At 36.8% G+C, this 23,869-nt stretch overlaps 1 protein-coding gene across 2 annotated transcripts in view; it reads right to left on the bottom strand.

Moving 5' to 3' along the window:
- cdh4 (cadherin 4, type 1, R-cadherin (retinal)) overlaps positions 1-23,869 on the bottom strand; it is a 283,006-nt gene that overhangs the window by 22,768 nt on the left and 236,369 nt on the right. For both annotated transcript variants that reach the window (XM_067388245.1, XM_067388244.1), the window contains exons 8-9: positions 16,186-16,358; positions 2,429-2,566 (exon numbers count right to left, since the gene is read on the bottom strand). In XM_067388245.1, coding sequence (XP_067244346.1) covers positions 2,429-2,566; positions 16,186-16,358 — 311 coding nt within the window. The remainder of the gene's footprint in view (positions 1-2,428; positions 2,567-16,185; positions 16,359-23,869) is intronic.

Below are 23,869 nucleotides of genomic sequence, written 5' to 3' on the forward strand. Positions count from 1 at the left end.
TGTGGGCATAGGCAATATGCAGTTTCTACCCCTGTCAGCTCATCACATCTCAAACCCACCAACAACAGCAGCCAAACACTCGACATTTGCGGAGAGACCTGTCCACGAACATCTAGTCCACAAAAACAACATTTGAGAATAAAATGACACCAATTAAAATGAACAGCAAGATCGTCTGATGCCAGATGATAGATGTCATACTGATTCACTAAGTATCGTTTGGCCTTCAAATAAATATTACAGGTAGAAAAAATGTGCAAAATAATTCAGAATGCTTCAGCATCAGACGCTGTGGCAGAGGCCTGGGGATATTACTTAATGAGAGAGAGAACGCAAGGGCACCAGAGATGAGCACTGCAAGAGAGCGATAAAAGGGGGATGGCAGATAGCAGGAAATAAATGGAAATGGAGAGAGAGATAGACACCGAAAGCCAGAGAGAAGGATTGAGGGAAGGAGATAAATGGAAGGAGAGAGAGATGAAGGCTGACAGAAACAAACACTGGTAAATGTGGGAAGAGAAGTGTAGAGATACAGAGATAAAGAAAACAGGAGATGGAGGATGTAGGGAAGGAGAAAAAGAGGGAAAAAATGAGTGGATGAGTGGAGATTGAAGCCAGATGCCTGAAGAGGAACTACAGACACCTAAGGGGCAGAGTTGGCATGAGGACAGGAGAGAAAGAGAGAGAGAAAGAGAGGGAGAGCACCTGATCTCACATCCCTCTCATTCCCTACACCCTCCATTTCACTCCATCTCTTCCCTCATCACCTCCCAGAATTCATTGCTCTTAGTGAATCTCTCTTTGTTTCACAGCTCCAGTAGGTTTCTCCAGCTGTCAGACAGTATTGTGTGAATTAAATGAGTATCAAGACACTTTTAGAATTCAGAAATCGGGGTAATGAGGAGTGGATGCGTCCAAACAGGCAGACTATAGCTCTGTTCCAAAACCTAATCTTACAAGGCAGCATTCTAACCATCATAGCACCTCATAAGTGACTGATTTGGAACACTTTACATAAGCGGCAACTATCAGTGCCATACAAAAAATCTCAATAACAAATGTTTTCTATACAATTTGATGTTAGTAGAATGACACTCTAATATGCATAAAAATGGTGACAGTCAAAATACTACAGGCAAAAATTAATATCTATTTTTGAAGGTTTTTACAGAGGGGTTTATTTCTATATAATTTGTCTATTTTTTGGTGAAAATGTTTTTTTTTTTTTTTTCCCAGCTGTTGACAGTATTTTTTGCTTTATGCATAAAAAGAGATATCCAAAATCCCCTCTGTAAAAACCCTTGACTCTAATATGTCAGCAAAATTAAACAAAATTTTGAACCTGGCTTTATTCAATGATGACATTTCTGTTCTGGAAATGTATGCAAATTAGCGCATATTTAATTAGACAGTGTATTTGCATATTATAACATTTCAGAAAACTTAAGATGCAAAAAATGTTTGCAATTATTAATGTAATCAACTGGTGTATGGTGATATCTATATGTATTAGTTAAAGGGGACCTTCAGCTCAAAATACCCCACAGATCATTTATTATAGCTTGTCAAATTTGCCCCTATTTGGGTGTGAGTAAAAAACATGCCGTTTTTGTGTGTGTCCCTTTAAATGCAAATGAGCTGCTGCTCCCTGCCCCCTTTCCAGAAGAGGGCGGAGCTTAACAGCTCATGCTTCAGATACTCAGCAACAACAAAGCTGGACAACACTGTTCAAAACAGAGCTGGACACTGATGGAGAGGCTCAGGAAGATGTTACGACTTTTAGAATGCATCTGGGCATTTCTGAATGGTTAGTGGATAAATTTGTGTAGTTGCTGTAGTTGATTCAACTTATCGACGAGCATATGACCCTTGTTTGTGAAACAGTAAGATGACGGCATGGTAACAACACTCTACTACAACAACTCTTCTTCTCTAAAGCAGCCCAACATGGCCTCACCCCCTTTGTTGCATGTTCCCGGGGGTAGGGTTTCTGTAAATTTTGGGGTTTGTGATGTCACTACCCTGGGAAGAAGCTCGTTGTAGTCACTACCAGCCTGTAGTAGTCCTTAAACAGAGAATTCTTTAAAAGAAAATATTTCCCTTTGCATTGAACTTTGAGTGTCGTGACTTTGCAGATGTTGTTTGTGCTCACACAGCAACATTACACACTAACTAAAGTTTAAAAAGTTAAATTATAATCAAGGACCCCTTTAAAGTTTTTTTTACCCTATTCACCTATATGTTTTTAAGTGTTTTTAATTGACACTTTTCAGTAATGAACATTTATTTATAATAATAATTTTTAATTCCATACTTCTGGTAGAGTCTTTGTGTATATAGTGTATATATATGATGTGCTATATAGGCAGCTCACTAGGATTCGGAACACATTTTTGTATGTAAATGCTCTTTTGTTGTAGATACTCACCATTTTAGCATCCAGCTCTGGAGGGTTGTCGTTGATGTCAGTAATGCTAATGAGGGCCGTGGCGGTGTTGGACAGGCCGAAGTTCAGGCTGCCCTCCATATCGGTGGCCTGCACTATGACGGTGTACTGAGACACTTTCTGAAACAACACAGAACATGTCCATTTCAATCAACTGAAGAGACACACACCACATGTAAATGAGGACTCCAGATCAAAAGATTATATGTATTTTTAGAGTTAAAACAACAAGGGAAAAAAATCTAGTTTATGATGTTTAATCATGAAGTTTTTTTCTTTCTTTCCTTTTTACTGAGGACAGGTTTCACTTATGGGAACAACTGTACAGAAATTATATCATATGGTAATCCCATGGTAGAATGATATATACAATTATTATACTATTTTTCTCCACAATGGTATAGTATAAATATATTATATTGCAGTGTACACTATACTGTAACTATAATTTTATTTTATTTTCATGTTTATTTTTTATAACTTAAAAGAAAAGAATCTTGAACATTTAAATTAAAATTTAAATTAACCCACACATAAATTATAATTTATAATGATGATTTCATGTGACAGAACATTTACTGATTAAAATTTTAATTTAGTATATTATTAATGAGGTTATAATAACCATCTTTAAATAAAGCATACATCTTGATAATTAAATTAATAACTAATGCCATTTATTACATGGCTCTCTATAATATGCGATTCTGATTGGTCAATCGCAGCATTTATTCACTGTTGTCATGGCAATGCTGTATCATATGAATGCTGGTTCATACAAATTCAACTGCCGCCATCTTACTTTATTTTATTAATTGCATTGGAAAAAAACTTCAGTTCAGTATTAATATTGCTGTAATATTGGTGCACCCTGTCAGGGTTTATTTTGTTTCTGATCTCTTACATAACACTTAATAAACAAAAGGCAAGTTACAGCAGTGTATATTCTCCAAATATAATCCTGCATCTGCATAATATATCGCAACTGCATGGGAAGTTTAGAGAAATGAAAACAATTATGCTAATGTTATCTAGAATTATTCAAAATATTTTGTGCACACAGTAACAATATTGTGCATGTTAATTGCCACGATAAATAGTATTACCGAATGCCGGCACATGTCTACTTCAATGGCATGTTCTTTTTTCTCCTCATGGCATGGCGGGCCAAATCAAAGGTCATCACGGACCAACTTTGGCCCACGGACCCTGGTTTGGGCATCTCTGGTCTAGAAGTTTGGCATCTAAGCCTGAACAAAACCATCTTACAAAGACTCTGAGACTGTGTATGTTTGGGGAATGGCAGCCCTTTGTGTTTGTCTGGGGATACGTCTGTCTGTCAGGCTTTTCTGTTAATTAGGACAAGAGGCTACTGTGAGCTTTGTTCTGCTTTGATACTTTGCCACTCACTATTTATGGAAAGACACACACCCACATGCATATACACAAAGATAATCAGTGCGCAAAAACAACTCTTCATCAACGGACATGAACCACCCTATTTGTAACAACGGATGAAAAGCAAGGGTTGCGAGGGCAACAGATGGATAGAAACATGTGTGCGCACACACATCGAAGTGTTTGTTGTTGCATGGCCAACATTCCTTTGGGCACAGATCTGAAACTGTGCCCCTGTCCATGCTCGGGTGAATCTGACTCCAGTTAGTCCACACTGGGAGGAGACAGAGAGCTGAGCCTGAGCCAAAGCCTCTCCTCTGCCTCTTTCAGCTCCAGCCGTATTAATCCGGTTGGCCGAAAGCCTTCTGTTGCTGCAGACAGGAAGTAGGGGGAGTCAAGGACAAGTCAGTGTTCCACTGAGACAGGTCTGGGTGTCTTGGAGGGAGGTGGATGACTGTTGCTGTAAAGCAATGAATACCCTCACAAGACCTTGCTGAAGATCTTGATGGCTTCCTTTTGTTTTAGGAGATGACTGACCATGGGACATAAATTTGATCACAACTAAACATTGAGGGGGAAATGCCTTCTCTGACTTTCTGGCATAGTACTGCCTACATAGGCAGCATCATTACACTGTACCTGAATACGTTGGGAAAACTCAAAAAAAAAAAAAAAAAAACTGAGGCAATCCCTTACCTCAAAATTTTTAAGTTAAGAAATTAAAAGTTTAAGTAAGCAGAACTGGCAGATTTTTTGTTTTATTTTGTACTATTTTTTAATGAAGATTACATTTTAATTGTTCTTCACTTAACATGTTTGAGTACACATACATTTCACTTAAAATTACCATGTAACCCTGTTGTAAACATTTTTATCATTGTAAAATTAGCTAGTTATAACAACAAATTCAGAAAATGCTAAATTGATAAATTGCTAACATGTTAAAAATAGCACAGTATAGCACTTGCTGAATGAGTACAGTAATATAAAGTGAAATTTAACATTCTTGCTCACAAACCAAGCCGCATGAACCACTTGTCACCATGATGGCAACTCTCAAAAAACCCACATTAACAGAAACTTTTCTAAATGAGAATAACAAAACATGAATCACTACTAAATTGCACGTAAAAAACAAACAAAAAAACATTGACACTTAATTTTAGCATTTTACTCTCCCTTTTGAGTGCCATGGGCAAAGCATGCTGAGAAATAGAAATCCCAGCTCAGTTTCAGTTAAACTTAAGTTTGTCTAAGAAAAAAGTTAATTCTCAAAACAATGAAACAGTTTACTTAAAATATATCAGTTCTGTGAACTTGAAAGAAAAAGAAAGTGCTAAATACTCATAAAGTTAATGTGACAGCATGTAGATAGCATGTAGTAATCGGCCTGAGCTCAGACTCGGCATCGGCGTGTGTTAACCGGGCCAATTGTGGCCCATAGATCGCTCTTGCACATATATATCTGTTACGGCTGTAAAGCACATATCCCACAATCCTCTGCATGTGATGTGGCTGTTGGTGGAAGCTTAAAAAAAATGTAATTTAAAGGTTTAGTTCACCCAAAAATAAAATTTCCATCATTAAGTACTCACCCTCATGTAGTTCCACACCCGTAAGACCTTTGTTCATCTTCGGAACACAAATTAAGATATTTTTGATGAAATCTGAGAGGTTTTTTTATCCCCCATAGAAAGCAACGTAATTACCGTCATTCAAGGTCCACTTCCAGGTTCTACATCAAAATGCCGGCTGACCTGAACAGCATGAGGGTGAGTACTTAATGACAGAACTTTCATTTTTGGGCGAACTAACCCTTTAATTCATAAATATCCATGCTCTGCTACCATTTCTACTAGAAAATATTCAATTTAGTCAGTAAATATTCATTTGGTTATCTCTAATGCTCAACTGAATTTGTTCTAGCTCATTTGACATGACCGTATGATGCCTGGAAGCCTGTTTGAAACCAGTTTCCATAGTGTGAAACTTCAAATAAAAACGTTATAATTACTGACTGATTGGACAGGTTTAGACTGAGTCTTTCAATCAATCATTCTGTCTATGCATTCATATTTCTCTCTCCCTCAGGTAGTTGTATTTAAATGGCAGGTCAGAGACTCCTCAGAGCAGCGCTCCCAGTTTTAAAGCACTTAAAGAACTGCAGAGTACCGCGGACACACACTGAGAGTCATTAAAACCTGCGTCTTCTCGTTAATATTGCCCAGTTCGGCTCTATTAATGAAAACTCAATAGCGGCTGACCTTTATTAACACCATAATGAAATATCAATACTGTCTCCTCTGGTTATGCTCTGCAGAGAACAAGAGAAACAAATCAGTGTGTAATTAATCTCGCACACATTTCATACAGCGCCGGCTGTGGGGATGGGAACGTGACACCAAGAGACGAGCTTAAACACATTTCCAGTCCTGAAGAGAATGTAAAGCGATTACACCACAGGACTGGCAGAATCTTGGCGATGTGAGAGCAGATCCACCGAGAGACGAGTTTCACCCATACAGACTCTAGAGTCAGCTGTTATGAGGAGCATTTCACAGCCCAACGGGCCCTGACCTCACTTCTCCCCGACACCTCACTCGCTCCATTGGGAGAGAAGGAAAGAAGAGAGGTGATAAGGGGAAGGTGAGGAGGAAAGCGACATTGGAGGAGACGATAGTGGAAAGAGTGCAACCAGAAGTTATGATTCTCCTCATCTCACTCACACAGGAAGCTTTGGATCATCTGGGAATGACTCGGACACACACATACACACACACGCGCACTTCACACCGATCGATTCCCTAATCAGGCGCGGCAGAGTGGACACGTTCTAACCTAGACCTGACACAACTAGGCAAGCGCACACACGTGCAAATACGCGAGCACACGGACCACATGGCCTCTGGCAGAGACAAGAGACAGGTAATGAAAAGCAACAGCCTGGACAATCTGGCTCGAACAGATTCACAGAGCTGCAGAGACAGACATGCAGGGCTTTTAACACACACACAAAGATACACACAAAAGATTCAGCATTGCCACTGCAGAACTTTTAAGCACTTTTATTATATGTGATTCAAATTCCTGACAACACACTGTGATATAACATGACATTTATGCTACATTAAGTTGAATAGCACCATGGGATTTAAAGGCATAGTTCACATAACATCAAATTCCATCATCATTTACTCATCCTTGTGTCTTTTGAAATTGTGTAACTTTATTATATCGTGAACACAAACGGTGCTCAACCTATATAGATTTTTAAGTGTCAAAATAAAAGTCCTTATTGGCCAAACAGGTAAACTTTTTTTTACTTAAATTTCAATCTATTCCTCACACAAAGCTATCATATGACTTGGAGACTTGGAATTACCGAAACCATCAATATGACCATAACAACAATAATTATAAATAATTATAAAAATATTTAAAAAATAAAAATAATAATTGTATTTCACAGTACAACAGTAAAATAACAATACACTGTGTGCAGAATTATTAGGCAAGTTGATTTTCTGATCATATTTTTTTTCCAAGCACATTTTACCAATTCCAATCCACATCAATCTTAATAACTACTATTAATATTGTTTTTAATCATTTATAAGTGATATATAATTGTTCATGAAGGCTGGAAATGAAAAATGCCCTATATTCAGGTGTGCAGAATTATTAGGCAGGTTTTCTTTTACAGATAAAATGAGCCAAAAAAGAGATTTAACTCAGACTGAAAAGTCAAAAATTATTAAATACTCATGAGAAGGACGCGATACTAATGTAATACTAGAAATTGCAAAGTTAAAGCATGACCATTGGACAGTGAAATGCTCATTGGGTCAGCGGGGTCATACAAAAACAGCTGGAGAAGAAAAGACACGTTAACTGCAAAATAATTAAGAATTAAGGTGAAGAATTAAGTGTGAAACCATCAGGAACCCTTTAGTCTCCAGCGCCACCATTTCCCAGTACTGAAACCTACCTGGAGTCTTCAGAAGTGTGAGGTGTCAGGATCTCAGAGACTTAGGTTAGGTGAAGAATCCTAAAAATGACCCGCTCTTAATAAGAATCACAAGCTGAAGTGTTATAAAATACATGAAGACTGGGTTTTTATAGGCCTTATAGACAGACAGCTTGAGAGTGACTCCTGAAGGACCAGCACCACATCCTCTTGTACCACTGTTTGAAGAATTTATCTTCCAGAATCTGGCAGTAAGTTTTGGAAGATCATTTATTCCATCTCTGCAAGATGGACATTTCAGGATAAGAGATGGACTAAAAGTGAACTCCCACACCTTACTGCCAGATTCTGGAAGATAAATTCAGTGGTACAAGAGGATGTGGTGCTGGTCCTTCAGGAGTCACTCTCAAGCTGTCTGTCTATAAGGCCTATAAAAACCCAGTCTTCATGTATTTTATAACACTTCAGCTTGTGACGCTGGAGACTAAATGGTTCTTGATGGTTTCACACTTAATTCTTCACCTTAATTCTTAATTATTTTGCAGTTAACGTGTCTTTTCTTCTCCAGCTGTTTTTGTATGACCCCGCTGACCCAATGAGCATTTCACTGTCCAATGGTCATGCTTTAACTTTGCAATTTCTAGTATTACATTAGTATTGCGTCCTTCTCATGAGTATTTAATAATTTTTGACTTTTCAGTCTGAGTTAAATCTCTTTTTTGGCTCATTTTATCTGTAAAAGAAAACCTGCCTAATAATTCTGCACACCTGAATATAGGGCATTTTTCATTTCCAGCCTTCATGAACAATTATATATCACTTATAAATGATTAAAAACAATATTAATAGTAGTTATTAATAAGATTGATGTGGATTGGAATTGGTAAAATGTGCTTGGAAAAAAAATATGATCAGAAAATCAACTTGCCTAATAATTCTGCACACAGTGTACCAATATTTATGACTGTCATACACTGTTCATTTTCAAACATTAAACCATTGAATGCTTTTTGTCCTTTTGGAGCTTAAAGGCCCCGGTATACTTCAAACGAAATCGAAGAACGAACTGATGTGACGTCATTTCGAACTAAATCAGGGCCAAAATGAAGTTCGTTTTGTGTTCTTTTTGGAAGTTCGAATAGCGAACTTTCAGGAAAAGTTCATTCCAGCTGCAAATGCCTTCGTACTACCATTGGTCAGTGACGATAACGTAACAGGAGGTGTGCGCTGAGGCTCCGCCTTCACTCGCGTGGACTGCGTCTCTGACTCATTTGATCTGTTGAGTTTGTTGAGGTAAGATCTCCGCGGGTGAAAACATGAACACACTGGATAGCCGCTTTATAGTACAAAATAAAGTTTTGCTTGTAAAAAAATTAGGCACTAACACTGTTTTTCGTGTTTGATACTGTAAAGCTGCTTGATTTTAAGCAATTTATTGAATAAAGTGTTATATGAAGATGTGACGTGACTGGAGTGCTACTTTGCAGAGCTCGTGCTAACATTCCCATTAGGGCTGGGCGATATATCGCATGCGACTGTCACGCGCATTTCGTCAGTAAAGCCGGTTCCCTGATTGCCGCTAAGTCGCCATCACCTGCTTTCAAATGGAGCGGCATTTAATAGACAGAACCGTAGATCACCTACAAGCGACGCAATATCACGTTCATTATCACAGATGAATCGCCTTCAATAATGAACGCAATATTGCGTCGCTTGTCAGTGATCTACGGCTCTGTCTATTAAATGCCGCTCCATTTGAAAGCAGGTGATGGCGATTTAGCGGTAATCAGGGAACCGGCGTTACTGACGAAATGCGTGTGACAATCGCATGCGATATATCGCCCAGCCCTAATTCCCATGCTGTTATGATCAGACGCTTTCCTTATGCATTCTATAATAAATGCGTACCGTTTTCTCATTTTTGTTGTGTTTATTTTGTTACTGAGAAGAAAGTGCACGGCACATATTTACATATTCATCTAAACGTCGCTCTTAGCAGTGTGGTCGGCATCAGATGTTCGTTTACAGTATATTGCTGGTCACACATTTCGAACTTCGTTCACGAAAAAGAACGAAAAAGAAGTTTGTTTGAAGTATATCGGGGCCTTAACAGTTCCACCTTCATTGTATACAAAAGAGGAGCATGAACATTCTTCCAAACTTGTCCTTTTGTGTTCTACAGAGGAAAATAAGCCATAAGGGTTTGGAATGACATGAGGGTGAATGAATGACTTATTTTAACTTCTATCTGCAAAATGACGTCTTTCCTAAACCCATTAAAACACAGAACCAATTCCATTTAATTCCTGTATGATATTATATATTCATACTATTAAAGTGAAAAGAGAAGAAATAAACTGACAGAAATGGGAAAGGCTGGTTGTAAAATGCATAAAATGGACATATTTGCCATGAGGGGCATAAGACACGATGACAGTTGCAGTAAAAGGCATGCAGTGCAAAAAGACGAGGAGAGGGGCTGCTTGTTAGCTGCTGTAATCAGACAGGTGATGGCAAGCAGGTTAAGAGGTGTGTAGAGGTGATGGGGTCTCGGTGTGAGAGGGTAATTGGTATTCAGACCTGATCAGATGTGTGTGACATTAAAGTGAATGTGAACTCCCACCATTGCAAGCAACTGCACTAGGCTTCTTCAACCCACTAATTACTGCATAAATATTCCAATTAGACTACAGGTACTGATGGAGGAGGATTGCGCTCCTGGCGAGAAAATGTGTACGTGAAGGAGACAGATGGAAATGCAGAGAGGTAAATGTTAGGATGGGTATGTGTGTGTGTGTGTGCGTGCGTGTAGATAGCTGCCCATCTCCCATGTGCCACCTGTTGTGTACAACATTGAAATAGGGGAGCGTATTCATGTAAGACCACCTCTAAACTGTAAGTGGACATACAAACAGCAATGCCTCTTTAATGCATCTTTTCTGAATAAATGTATTAAATTCATAAAAAACAGATCTTTCTGGTACAAAACTTTTGCATGGCAGTGTACACTGTAAAATCTAACAGTTGTTCTAACAAACACTTTTTAGTGTCTTATCTTAATTGTAAAAATCGAATAGTAATCTGTACCATTCACATACTATGCCTTGTTTAATCAAGGTTAAGATTAATTGATTGATTTGAGTGCCTTTTTTTTCAAGAAAAAAAGAGTGGGGGTAATTCTTAAAAGATTTCCTCCAATTCTGCAGTTATCTTTCTCTAGTTGCATTCAATAATTTCCCAAAGTCATCTTGAAAGTTGAATTGTCAGTACTGAAAGATTTGAGAGAACATCACATAAGCTGACTTCATAAATTGATGTTGATTTTCCTGAAATGTTTTAGTTTGAACTCACCATTATGGTGGTCAGTGTTCCCTTTGGTTGGGCACATGGAACTTCATTTATATTATTGTAATTCTCTTCCTATTGTTGCAGTTATTTGGTTTAAAAGGAAGGGAAGTAATAAATAGGTTGCTTTTAAAAGGTGACCTAACTTCTAACTAAATCATTAACTAGTCTTTTATCTTCTAAATTATTATTGTTAACACTTATGTCATAAACATTTTGTGAAACCTTTAATTGTGTTGATATAATCCCTCTATATTTGTGAAATATTTTGCAATTGACCATGCTTCAGTCACACACAGTCTTCAACATTGAACATGCAAAACACAGCAATGGTTACAAACTCAAGAGTAAATCTAAAGAAAATTATCAAGTACTCTCTACAGTTCTTTTTTTTAGTTACTAGAACTCAAGTGTAAGTGAACTATAGCAAGCATTTGCAAGTACAACAGACTATTCATATTTCACTTTACTTAGGCAATTGGTTTCCGTTTTTGGTTTGTTTGTTTGTTTGTTTTGTTGTTGTTTTTAAAGTAAGTGTAACTAATTAGATTTTACAGTGCATGTATAATTCGCAAAAATACTACATGTATTTACTCATGCCCTTTTGGTATTACTCAACCCCATGCATGCCTGTAGTAATATTTGATTTTTTTGTGAATTTTGTACATTCTATCCAACAGCATTTGTATTTGATGGAAGAAAAAGTTTGGAACGACATGAGGGTCAGTAAATAATGACAGAATGTTCATTTTTGGCTGAACTATTCCTTTCAGTGTCGTCCAACAATGTCTTCACTGACAGAGAATGTGATGTTGAAAATCTTCAAAATGTTCCATTTGCGATGTGGCTTTGTAAACACATAAGTATGTCCTAGTTCTAATTGGAGAGCACAGGTGGAAGAGAGTGCAATCACTGCATTAGATTAATGAGGGTCGCTCTCTGGTCCTGAGAGGAGGACAGATTACCTGCCTGCAGTAGGCACCACGACCCACATTCATGCTCCTGTAGAGACCTTCTCAGCAGCCTGTCTTAGTCATTGGATTAGCAAGAGTTACTGCTCCAGGTATAGACTCATGATAACTTGTCGGAGAGAAAATAGCAAATCTTGAGATGACAGCAAACGTCATCTAACCTGGCATGAAGGGTAGAGAACTTTATGCGCCAAGTGAAACAAGATGCCAAAGGAATGATGATGACGGCTGTAATGGAACTGTATTGCCAAAAACCCCTTAAGCATGGGAAAATCACAGCAAAGTAGCTTATTTTAATAAAACACCACCAACAGTGATTTGATACAAGCCACTAATGTTCAAGGAGTAATTTAATAATAATACAACAACTGTTTTAACTGTTTCAATTGCTATTATTATCATATTATTACTATTGATGTTTTTATTACTATTTTAAAATAAAAGTATTTATATAACAAATAGTTTTGGCAATAAAGTGTAATTAATAATAGCCACACTTATGATGATGATGATGATGATGATACTACTACTACTATTAATAATAATAATTCCTATTATTTTTGTTGTTATTATTATAAAATAAATGTATTTATTTAACAAATAGTTCCATCACTAAAGTGTTACTGATATTAGCTACACATCATCATCATCATCATATGATGATATATGTTGTTATCACGGTATAAAATTCATATTTTTGTTATATTGTATTTGTTCTATTGTTTGTAATTAGCTTCTTTTTTATTTTTAATAACACAAATGAGATGAGATAAAATAACAATATTGTGATATATAGCGTTATTGTGAAATCAAATTTCTCATATCATGAAATAAGAATTTGGTCATATCGCCCACTCCTAGATCCCCATCAATTGTATTTGACAAACAGCATGATTTGTTGTATAATTAATACTTCTGAGAAAGTGGTCTGTTTGAATATTTTAATATGATGCTAATGAGAATGGGACTAGAATCTGTGACAAGAAAGGAAGGGATCACGTAGGATGGAGAGATAAAGGGGAAGTTGAAAGACTTCCCCGCAGGTCCGCTTAAGCATTCTGGGATAAATTGAATGGACCTCTGAATGACCCTGCTCATTAGTGGAGCAGAGGGAGGTTAAGGAGGAGCACACAACCGTGTGTGTGCTTGTGTTTGTTAGAGAGAGAGAGTGTGTGTGTCTGTGTGTGTGTGTGTGCAAGAAAGAGGGATCGCTAGAGTGATAGAGAGGGGGATTAATGAAGAGGTTAAAGTGAGGAACACGTCTGGTGGGAAGGGTCAGGCTCTGAGATTCAGATGAGTTATGGGAAAGCTGTTCCCATGACCCACAGAGTTCATTTGTGTGGGTATGTGAGTTATGCATGTATTGAAAATGAAGTCAACTGCATTCTAAAGCAGACACTAAGAAAACTCCAGTGATTAGCTGAATTAATTTTAGGTGGGGCTGGAAATAATAAGTATAACAAGACTCGAGAGCATGTACATAACTCTGCTGTACAACAGAGGACAAGCTAGAAAATCCCAGAAATGAAACAGGCTGAATACCTGTTTGCATACCGAGTGTGAAAAATACACACTATCCGGGGAATCAAGCAAACACTTTAAATACAGTATGAAAAAATGCCATACTTTTTGTGGATCATAAAAGTTTTTTGTCATAACACCGTCATTCCAAACCTGTATGATTTTGAAGAGCTAATGAAAAAGATAATTCAAAGTCAAACCAGTGGTTCTCAACCTTTTTGACTCAAAGGCCCCCGTTATCCAACGCAATATTCAAAGGACACTAAGATATTTCTGGTATTTCTGCTGTAATTATGACAAAGCTACCTGTTTTAAAACATTTTTTATTTAAATATTGAATTATATAATGTGTTAATGTGCTCCTCTAAAGACAGCTACATGACAACCACTTTGACTGAAAGCTCTTGGATTTCTTCAAAAAGAATGAATGAAAGTCTTACGGGTTTGAAACAACATGAGGGTGAGTACTTCAAGGGTTAGTTCACCCAAAAATGAAACTTCTGTCATTAATTACTCACCCTCATGTTGTTCCACACCCGTAAGACCTTCGTTCATCTTCAGAACACAAATGAAGATATTTTTGATAAAATCCAATGGATTTTGATCTCCATTGACAGCAAGATAATTTACACTTTCAGATGCCCAGAAAGCTACTAAATACATATTTAAAACAGTTCATGTGACTACAGTGTTTCAACCTTAATGTTATGAAGAGATGAGAATAATTTTTGTGCACCAAAAAATAAAATAATGACTTTATTCAACAATATCTAGTGATGGGCGATTTCAAAACACTGCTTCATGAAGCTTTGAAACTTTACGAATCTTTTGTTTCGTATCAGTGGTTCGGAGCACGTATCAAACTGCCAAAGTCACATGATTTCAGTAAACGAGGCTTCGTTACATCATAAGTGTTTCGAAACATTTCGAAATTTCAATGGTTTGGTTTCGTGAGTTTGGCAGTTTGATAAATGCTCCGAACCACTGATTCGAAACAGATTTTTTTGGCGCACAAAAAGTATTCTCGTCTCTTCAAAACATTAAGGTTGAACCACTGTAGTCACATGAACTGTTTTAATAGCTTTCTGGGCATTGAAAGTGTTAATTATCTTGCAGTCAATGCAGGTCTCACTGAGCCATCGGATTTGATCAAAAATATCTTAATTTGTGTTCTGAAGATTAATGAAGGTCTTACAGCTGTGGAATGACATGAGGCTGAGTAATAAATGACAGAATTTTCATTTTTGGGTGAACTAACCCTTTAAGCTTGACAGTACCATCCTTGACTATTATACGCCTCAATATGAATAAAAAAGTACTTATCATCTTCTGCACCACTGTCAAAGAGACCTGAATGATGTCATTTCTGGTAAACGATGTCACATATGGGTGGAGTCTAATTTATTATATCAAGAGAATGTTTGGCATGACAGGGTTGAGTTCATAACTTTAAAGCCTTTTTTAAAAAAATTAAATATCTTGCATCTTTTTTTAGAAAAATGTTTTTCAAAAGAAAGTAACACAAACAAATACTTAAAATAATGTCAAAAATTATAGACACTGTGCAATTTTGTGAAATATTTGTTTTGAGTACAAATTGAGTGAAATGCCCCAGGGACCTGACAAAAGACATTTTTTATAATAAAAATAATTTAATTGCAATAATTATTTTATTCATTATAATGGACGTACCAAAGTATTGGTAAATCACCACTTTAAAAATTACCCAGCTAAATTTCTGGGAACATTTCTTGTTAGCTGGGTTAGAACCCACTGACTGTCACTGTATGGACATTTTATTAAAAATGTATATATATATATATGAACTATCCCTTTAATATGGCCCTTCCCCCTCTGCAACATTTACAGCACAGAAAAACCACTTAATTTTTCATAATGCATGGGTTTGTGTGATAATAGCCCAAAAACCATACAAAAACTCTTTTTGCAGTCATTTCGAAATACCTTTACCACAGTGTGCTAGTATACAACGACTTGAAATGCACTGATCCTTACCCAGCATACATAGCACAGTATGCCAACTAAAATGATATTTGCAGCATTTTCAGCATCCTAGTCATTGAAGCTAGCTGTTGTCCTGCTCTGATAGGGTGTTCTGGGAGGGCAGATAGCTGCTCTTCAACGTGAAAAGGTCACAGACAGCTCAAAGGACAGGCTGATCATTAAGTTGATTCTAAAAGCACTGTTTGCTATAGTGCAAGAGTGTCTCTTCAAAATGTTGTTCACAGGAGACTAGGGACCATCCACAGCAAGTATGCTCAGACACATCATACTTGAGAACTAATTATGTCAGAACGCTAGGGGAGACAAAAAAAGGGAGGCCAGGACAAACATTCTTGGAACGGCAAGGTGTATGTAGTAAGTACGCACACTCGTACACTCAAATCCATTAAGGTGAGAATGCCAAACCCCTTACACACTAATCAACAGTTCTTTGAAAGACAAATAAAACGGTAGCAGGTTCTTGGAAGCATTCTAGCTTTTACATGTGCGTCAAAACCAGAGACGAGACAAACCTCTCTGTCGATGCCTGCAGCGATGGTGCTGATCTCTCCTGTGGCTCCGTTAATAGTAAACATGTTAGGAATGGGGATGTGTGGCGTCTGGCTCAGGATGCGATAGTGCACCAGCCCGTTCGCCGTGGTGCTGTCGTCGGCGTCAAAGGCCGTTACCTGCATTACAGAAGTGCCTGCAGAGGAAGAGAGGTAAACAAGCGTGAATCAAAACACTAACGCATGCATAATCGCTCAGTTTCTGTCACAAAGCAGCTGCGCTTGTTTGTCCGAGTCGCTATGAACAAACACGCTCAAGCGGTGGCTATTTGATCAGTGATTCAAAATTTGTGTGCTGCTCCCGCTGTCAGAGCAATGTCCAAACGTCACATCTGATCCCGCGGTCTTTCTCGCCTAAGCTGTCTCATCTTCATCATCCCTGATTCTGCTCTCCATACAAAATCTGCTCAGTAATGAGGGTCCGTCTGCCTCTCTCGCCTCTATTTCATTCGTTATCACTCAGCCCTGCGGTAGCTGTCCGGGCAGTTTTTAAATTTGAAAGCAAATTACTGATAAAAATGTTCCTTAAAATTTTTGTTAATATTTGAAGTTTCTAAAGGACTTTTTGAGGGTTTGTATTTTTGTCTAAAATAATGAAGACAAGACGAACAAGACTATGGACAACTAAACAATTTTACCTGTCAGCAAAAATATAATTACTAGTAATAATACTAATAATATATTTATATTTACTGTGTATAGTATAACTATTATATATGTATACTCAATATTTAATTACAATTTTAGAAATGATTTTTTATTATCAATTATATAAATTAAAAATTAATAATTATATGATCATGTTTATATATAAAAACATGATCATATAATTATTATTTTATTATCTTTACTAGGTGAACTAGAAATAAGCTATGTGAAAATATGTATTTCATATTGTGATTATGTTGTTTATATAACACAACACACTACACATAATATGGTGTTTTTTGTTCATATTTGTCTACTTTAAAACAAAATATTACAAAATTATGAGCTCATTCAAATTACTAGTAATAATACTAATAATATATTTATATTTACTACATATAGTACTGCATAGTACAACTTATATTTTATATATGTATTTAAATATTAAATACTCAATTTTTACATTTTAAATGTTCATAAATTTTGTTTTGACACATTTTCATTATTTTGGACATCATCATCAACTAATGATTTGACAAAATGACTAAATAACACACACAAACTTATATTTTATATATGTATTTAAATATTATATACTCAATATTTGATTACAATATTAAAAATATTGTTTTATTATAAATTATATAAATTAAAAAATAATAATTATATGATCATGTTTATATATAAAAACATTATCATATAATTATTAATTTATTATCTTTACTAGGTGAGCTAGAAATAAGTTATGTGAAAATATGTATTTCATATTGTGATTATGTTGTTTATATAACACAACACACTACACATAATATGAAGTTTTTGTTCATATTTGTCTACTTTTTAAAAAAAAATATATGATTAAAAAATTATGAGCTCATTCAAATTACTAGTAATACTAATAATATATTTATATTTACTACATATAGTACTGCATAGTGCAACTTATATTTTATATATGTATTTAAATATTAAATACTCAATATTTAATTTCTATTTTAATTTAATAAATGATTTTATATTATTTTACTTATTCTAAGTTATATTAATAATATTAATTAATATTATAATATTTATACACACATACATATATATATACATATATATATATATATATATATATATATATATATATATATATATATATATATATATATATATATATATACACACACACAGGTACACACACACACACACACACACTAGGTGAACTTGAAATAAGTTATGTGACATTATGTATTTCATGTTATAAATATGTTGTTTATATAACACAACACACTACATTTAATATGATGTTTTTTGTTCATATTTGTCTCATTTCCTAAATTTTAAATGTTCATAAATTTTGTTTTGACACATTTTCATTATTTTGGGCATCATCATCAGCTAATTATGATTTGACAAAATGACTAAATAACACAAACAAAAAAAGCCTCTTCTCTTGCCTCTATTTGTTCTAAGTCTATGTTTGAAAACAGCAATCAACAGCGTGAAATGTGTTTGCGCGAGTGTGAGGCGTCAGGTGCCGGATGATGCGAGCGGGGGTCCATATGGCCTTTAGTCCCCAAAACATGTTTATCGATTTCTGAGAGCTTGTCTCACACCATCTCAAATGTGAGTGAGCAATTAGGGGCCTCCAAATAGAGAAACAGAGGATAAACCTCCTTGCGACGTGGGCAAAATGTCACCCTGTCATTCCGTGTTAATGTCATTCTGTCGCTCCTGTGTTCCAGTCACTTCTGTCATTTAATATTAATGGCCACGGCGACCCAAAAAGCCGGTCTGAGGGGGGCGGCCGCACGTTTAGCCACGCGCAAGACCTCGTGCGTTCGCAGGTTTCTCCGGCCCAGCTGTAATTGTGTGGAGATAGTGCCATCATTTTGTGACAACACACCTACGAGGGGATAATTGTGGCTGAGAGTTCTATTTCAAAGTTCATTAAGTTTCAGAGCAGAATCTGTCACTACGCCCCATGAGAAAGAGGAAAAGGAAGAAATGAGCGAAGGGAGAAGAAAAACAATTAAGCCCTCTTCTGATAGGGCTACATCAATTTTTGAACAACCAGAGAGCAAGCGAGCACATGCGGAGGGATGAAGAAGACAAAAGAGTTGCATGTCAACTCTGTCGCCTTCAATTTTCAATGAGTGCCATTCTGTAACGGGATTAAATGCTCTTTATGTGTAAAAGTGAGAGAGATGACCATGCAGGAAACAGTTAACCCCTGGGCCTTTTCAATTGCTTTTTAATTTGAAAACTAATTCAATGCTGTAATTGCTTTTCGACTTAAACCACTGAAGCTCAAAATTCCTCCTTTCATTAGACGCATGCTGGTCGGGAGCCTCTCTCTTTCACAGGTATATAAGAAATTGGGGAGTCATTAGTTTTAACAAGTTTAACATAACCAGCCTGAGAATGGAAACCGACCCTTGCAGCGCCGGCTGGGTTAAAAGCAACTTATCTTTTCCAATCTTTCCCCATTTCAAGGCTCTCTGATGTGAAAATAGTATTCTTTTCGAACCCGAACACACAAAATCCATCTCGCCTCCACTCTGTCGCAATTTTCAATTGCTTATGGTACGGCTACATCACAATGTGCTTACATTGACAATACGACATAAAAGCTCTCTATACATGGCTGTCCATCCGAGACAAGCTGCTAGCCAGACTAAACCAGTCCTCCAAGCTGTTATCACTCCGTTTTCCACTGCAGATTACACTCAGCACTGTCTCACACCACCCTCACGGTGAGGCTTTCAAAGCAAATCTGTTTTGTCAGGGCCGTAGCCATATGGAGTCCTTTGAGGACTATGAAGAGGCAAATGACTTTTCCTGCAAAAAAGAGCCAGAGGCAGACGCCTACTTTAAGTCCATTAAACTGATTGAAACATTTCTCTCTCCTCTCAGCGCTCGCTTTTCCTCGCTCTTCTCCTCTCTCGTGTGCGGACGTCAGGGCCTAATTAACCCCCATGGCCAGCTGTCTGAGGCTGAGCGTCGAGTAGCGTCCTATCGTCCACTGTTAGCAAATTTCCTTATCGGCTGTGTGAGCTGGAAGTGTGAAAACAAAATTTTCTAGTCCTGCCACTCTTTTTTTTTTTTTTTTTTTTGCTGTGGCTTGTTTTTATCTGAAACAGACAGCGAAAATATCCCCTTGTCACTGGTTATTTAGGCGAGAGAAAAGAAAAGAAAGTAAACAAGGATTCATGTGACTAAAATATGAGGAAGGATCAATGTTGATTTTTGAGGCCAGTAAAATGCAAAACAACAGAGAATAGTTTGAAGATGGGAGGAAAAAAAGAGAGAAAAGAAATCATTTCAATGGATAATTGGCTAGCAGTTCCTCAAGCTCGCAAATATGAGTTTTCTAAACACTATTGTTGCGTGGTGCAGCTGACTTTTTGCCATGCACATTTTCTACAGGGTATTGAGGGAAAAAAAATTATGAAAATTATGCTTAATTATTGTGAAAAGTACAAAAAACTTTCTATTTCTTTTAGAATGTGAGAACTGTGAAACAGCCTTAACTGCTTCATAGATTGTTACTAAAACAGGATAATTCCCCAGAAAATATTTATAAGGACTACTTTGATACAGTGGCATGAAAAAGTATGTGAACCCCTTGCAGAATCTGTGAAAATTAGAATTATTTTAATAAAATAAGAGGGATAATAAAAAATGCATGTTATTTTTTGTTTAGACCTGTCCTGAGTAAGATATTTTACATAAAAGATGTTTGCATTTAGTTCACAAGACAAAACAATAGCTGAATTTATTAAAATAACCCCATTCATAAGTATGTGAACCATTGATTCTCAATACTGTGTGTTACCTGATGATCTACGACTGTTTTTATGTTTTGTGATGGTTGTTCATGAGTCTCTTGTTTGTCCTGAGCAGTTAAACTGAGCTCTGTTCTTCAGAAAAATCCACCAGGTCTTGCAGATTCATCAGTTTTCAAGCATTTTTGCATATTTGAAACCTTTTCAGCAGTGACTGTATGATTTTGAGATTCATCTTTTCACACTGAGGACAATTGAGGGACTCAAACTATTAAAAAAGGTTCAAACATTCACTGATGCTCCAGAAGGAAACACGATGCATTAAGAGTCGGGGTGTGAAAACGTTTGAAAAGGATGAAGATGTCACAATTTTTCTTATTTTGTTTAAATATCATTGTTTTTCATTTAGTACTGCCCATCGGAAGCAACAGAAGATACTTGCATGTTTCCCGGCAGAAAAATTAAGTAAAATTTACCTTGATATTTGAATTCAAAAGTTTTCACCCCTCGGCTCTTAATGCATCTTGTTTCCTTCTGGAGCATCAGTGAATGTTTGAACCTTTTTTAATAAAGTTGAGTTTAAGACCGGAAACATGAATTCAAGGATTAGTTCACCTCTGAATTAAAATTTCCTGATAATTTACTCACCCTCGTGTCATCCAAGATGTTCATGTCTTTGTTTCTTCAGTCTAAAAAAAATGAAGGTTTTTGAGGAAAACATTCCAGGATTTTTCTCCATATAGTGGACTTTAGTGGGGTTCAAAGTGCAGTTTCAGAGCAGCTTCAAAGGGCTCTACATGATCCCAGAACGAGGAATACGGGTCTTATCTAGCAAAACTTTTTCTAAAAAAAACTTAGTGTATAAACTTTTTAACCAGAAATGCTCATCTTGCACTGCTCTGCGATCTGCCAAGCATGACACAATCACGTTACAAAGGTCACACGTGACATGGGCGGAAGTAGCGATCCAGTGTCTACAAAGTAAACATGCAAAGATTAAGCCAAACTGCATTTACAAAAAAAAAAAAAAAAAAAAAAAAAAAAAAAGGTAAAAAGACAATATCTGACAATTTTGAAGTTTGAAGTTTTTCGCCCTACCGCGGTACTTCCACCTGTCACCTATGCTTACGTCACCTTTCTAACATAATGTGTGGCGGATCGATTTTTTCGCTAGATAAGACCCTTATTCCTCGTCTGGGATCGTGTAGAGCCCTTTGAAGTTGCACTGAAACTTTCCACCATTGAACCCCACTGAAGTCCACTGGAATGTTTTTCTCAAAAACCTTCATTTCTATTTGACTGAAGAAAGAAAGACCTGAACATCTTAGATGACATGGGGGTGAGTAAATGATCAGGAAATTTTAATTCTGAAGTAAAATAATCCTTTAAGAAAGTTGACAGGATCAACTTAGATTTAAAATAGTTTTATGTAAAGTGACCTCCAGAATCTGTAAGAGAACCACAATTTAATTTCCACATTTTTTAAAAATGAAAATAAAAGCTGAATTGACTTGACATGAAGAACAAAATAATATTAACTTACTTTTTATTAGACTTTTTGTTTGCAGTCATGCCAATGCATCAGCTCTAATGGGAAAAAAAGGTTGGATTCACACTAAACAGTTTAATTTGATCCAGGTCTGAATCACAGATGAATTGGATTCAACTTAAATTGGATCAGTCTTCTAAATGCGCGGTAATTGGGCGATTACTTGTGTTTAGGCAGCAACGAACACAATTCAATTACTCTATGTGTCTACACCTCCAAATAGGTATTTCGTTGGCACTGAAATCAGTAATGTATCATTTAAAGTTGGATCCCTCTGTTGAATTGATCTGATAAGTTCACATACATCTGTGGCTGGTGATAAGGACACTTCCCTGCATGCTCCTCTTTGAACGTGGCCTGTAGTGCAGGGGCTGATGGAAAATCCGCTGTAATACTTCAGAGACACTCTGATATGAGCATCTGTTTGGTCTAAGCTTCCCTTGGTGAGTTAAACTGATAAACATGTTCCTTTAACGTTCACGTTTAAAATATACAAAACATCTGCTGTGATTAAATCCTTGTGATCGCAGAAGATCAACAGGCAATATTGGCATTGCCATTTTCAAGGCAATGAGATTAACTGCGGTCTCATGAGAGCCGAGAGAGGAGGTTAGCTTGAATTCGCGAGGACTTCGTGTATTTAATTCAAGTAAAACATGGAGGATGTCAGCATGGACAGCAGAGGGATAATGGAACAGCCTGTAACGCGTCCGTTTTCCATGGATAATTTGCAGTGCTTGTTTGGCGTGGAGCAGACCCACGCTCTACTGAAGGGAAACAGAAAATATTGTGCTGCTCCTCTTTCTCTTTGTTTGTGAATTCCCATGAGAATCAAGTTTTCTTTGAGGAGAGCTCAACAAAATAAAGACTAAAGTTTTGTCCTCAGAGGCAAGCTTTCTGGGCCATAACATTACGAAAGTTGGACACAATCTGCTCTCGCTGCTCAGCCAGTCGACTCTGAAGCCTAACAAACCAAAGAGGTGGAGAATAAAGGAAGAATCTGAACCTGTGTTTGTTAGACACAACGGGAATGCTGGTTCAAAGAGCACAGAGAAGCGTTCACAGAAAGGGGTGATTCACATGGGGTATTCAATTAATCATCAAGGGAAAGCATAAGATTCCCTTGATCGTCTTGAATTATAACAATGAGAGTGATAATAATCTGACGCATACCGCATCATTTCATAAAAAAATCATCTTAAAAATAACAATCAGTACGTATATCTTGTTTATTGTCTGCTGTGCACACAAATACATAATCAATCAATTTGATCATGCCAAACATTAGGTGCTTTTTCACCGTCGAGCGAAAGAACAGTAAGGAATGGTTCCAGTTATATTTCCACTTGAGATTGGTTCGGCACGGCACAAACCGTTCTCGGCCCGGAATTCTGTGAAATATAACCATGTTGGTAGAATTGCAGTTATTTGCTTAATTATCATCTTTACGTGGGTTGTGCACGGCTCCTCAGCGCGGATGAATCTAATGTTTTGAGGAGAATGTGTGGTTGTCAGTCACCGCACCAATACTGTACTTCAGAATCTCAAATTGTAGTCTTGGAAGTATGAGCAAAATACGAATTTTCACTAAAGTAAAGCAAGTACCAAATCTGCCACTTTTGTTCTGACCAACTGAGAAAAAAAAGCATTACAATAAATCGCATTGCCAATAGACCAC

Source organism: Chanodichthys erythropterus, chromosome 6 (genome assembly GCF_024489055.1).
Source record: "Chanodichthys erythropterus isolate Z2021 chromosome 6, ASM2448905v1, whole genome shotgun sequence".
NCBI classification, from domain to species: Eukaryota; Metazoa; Chordata; class Actinopteri; order Cypriniformes; family Xenocyprididae; genus Chanodichthys; species Chanodichthys erythropterus.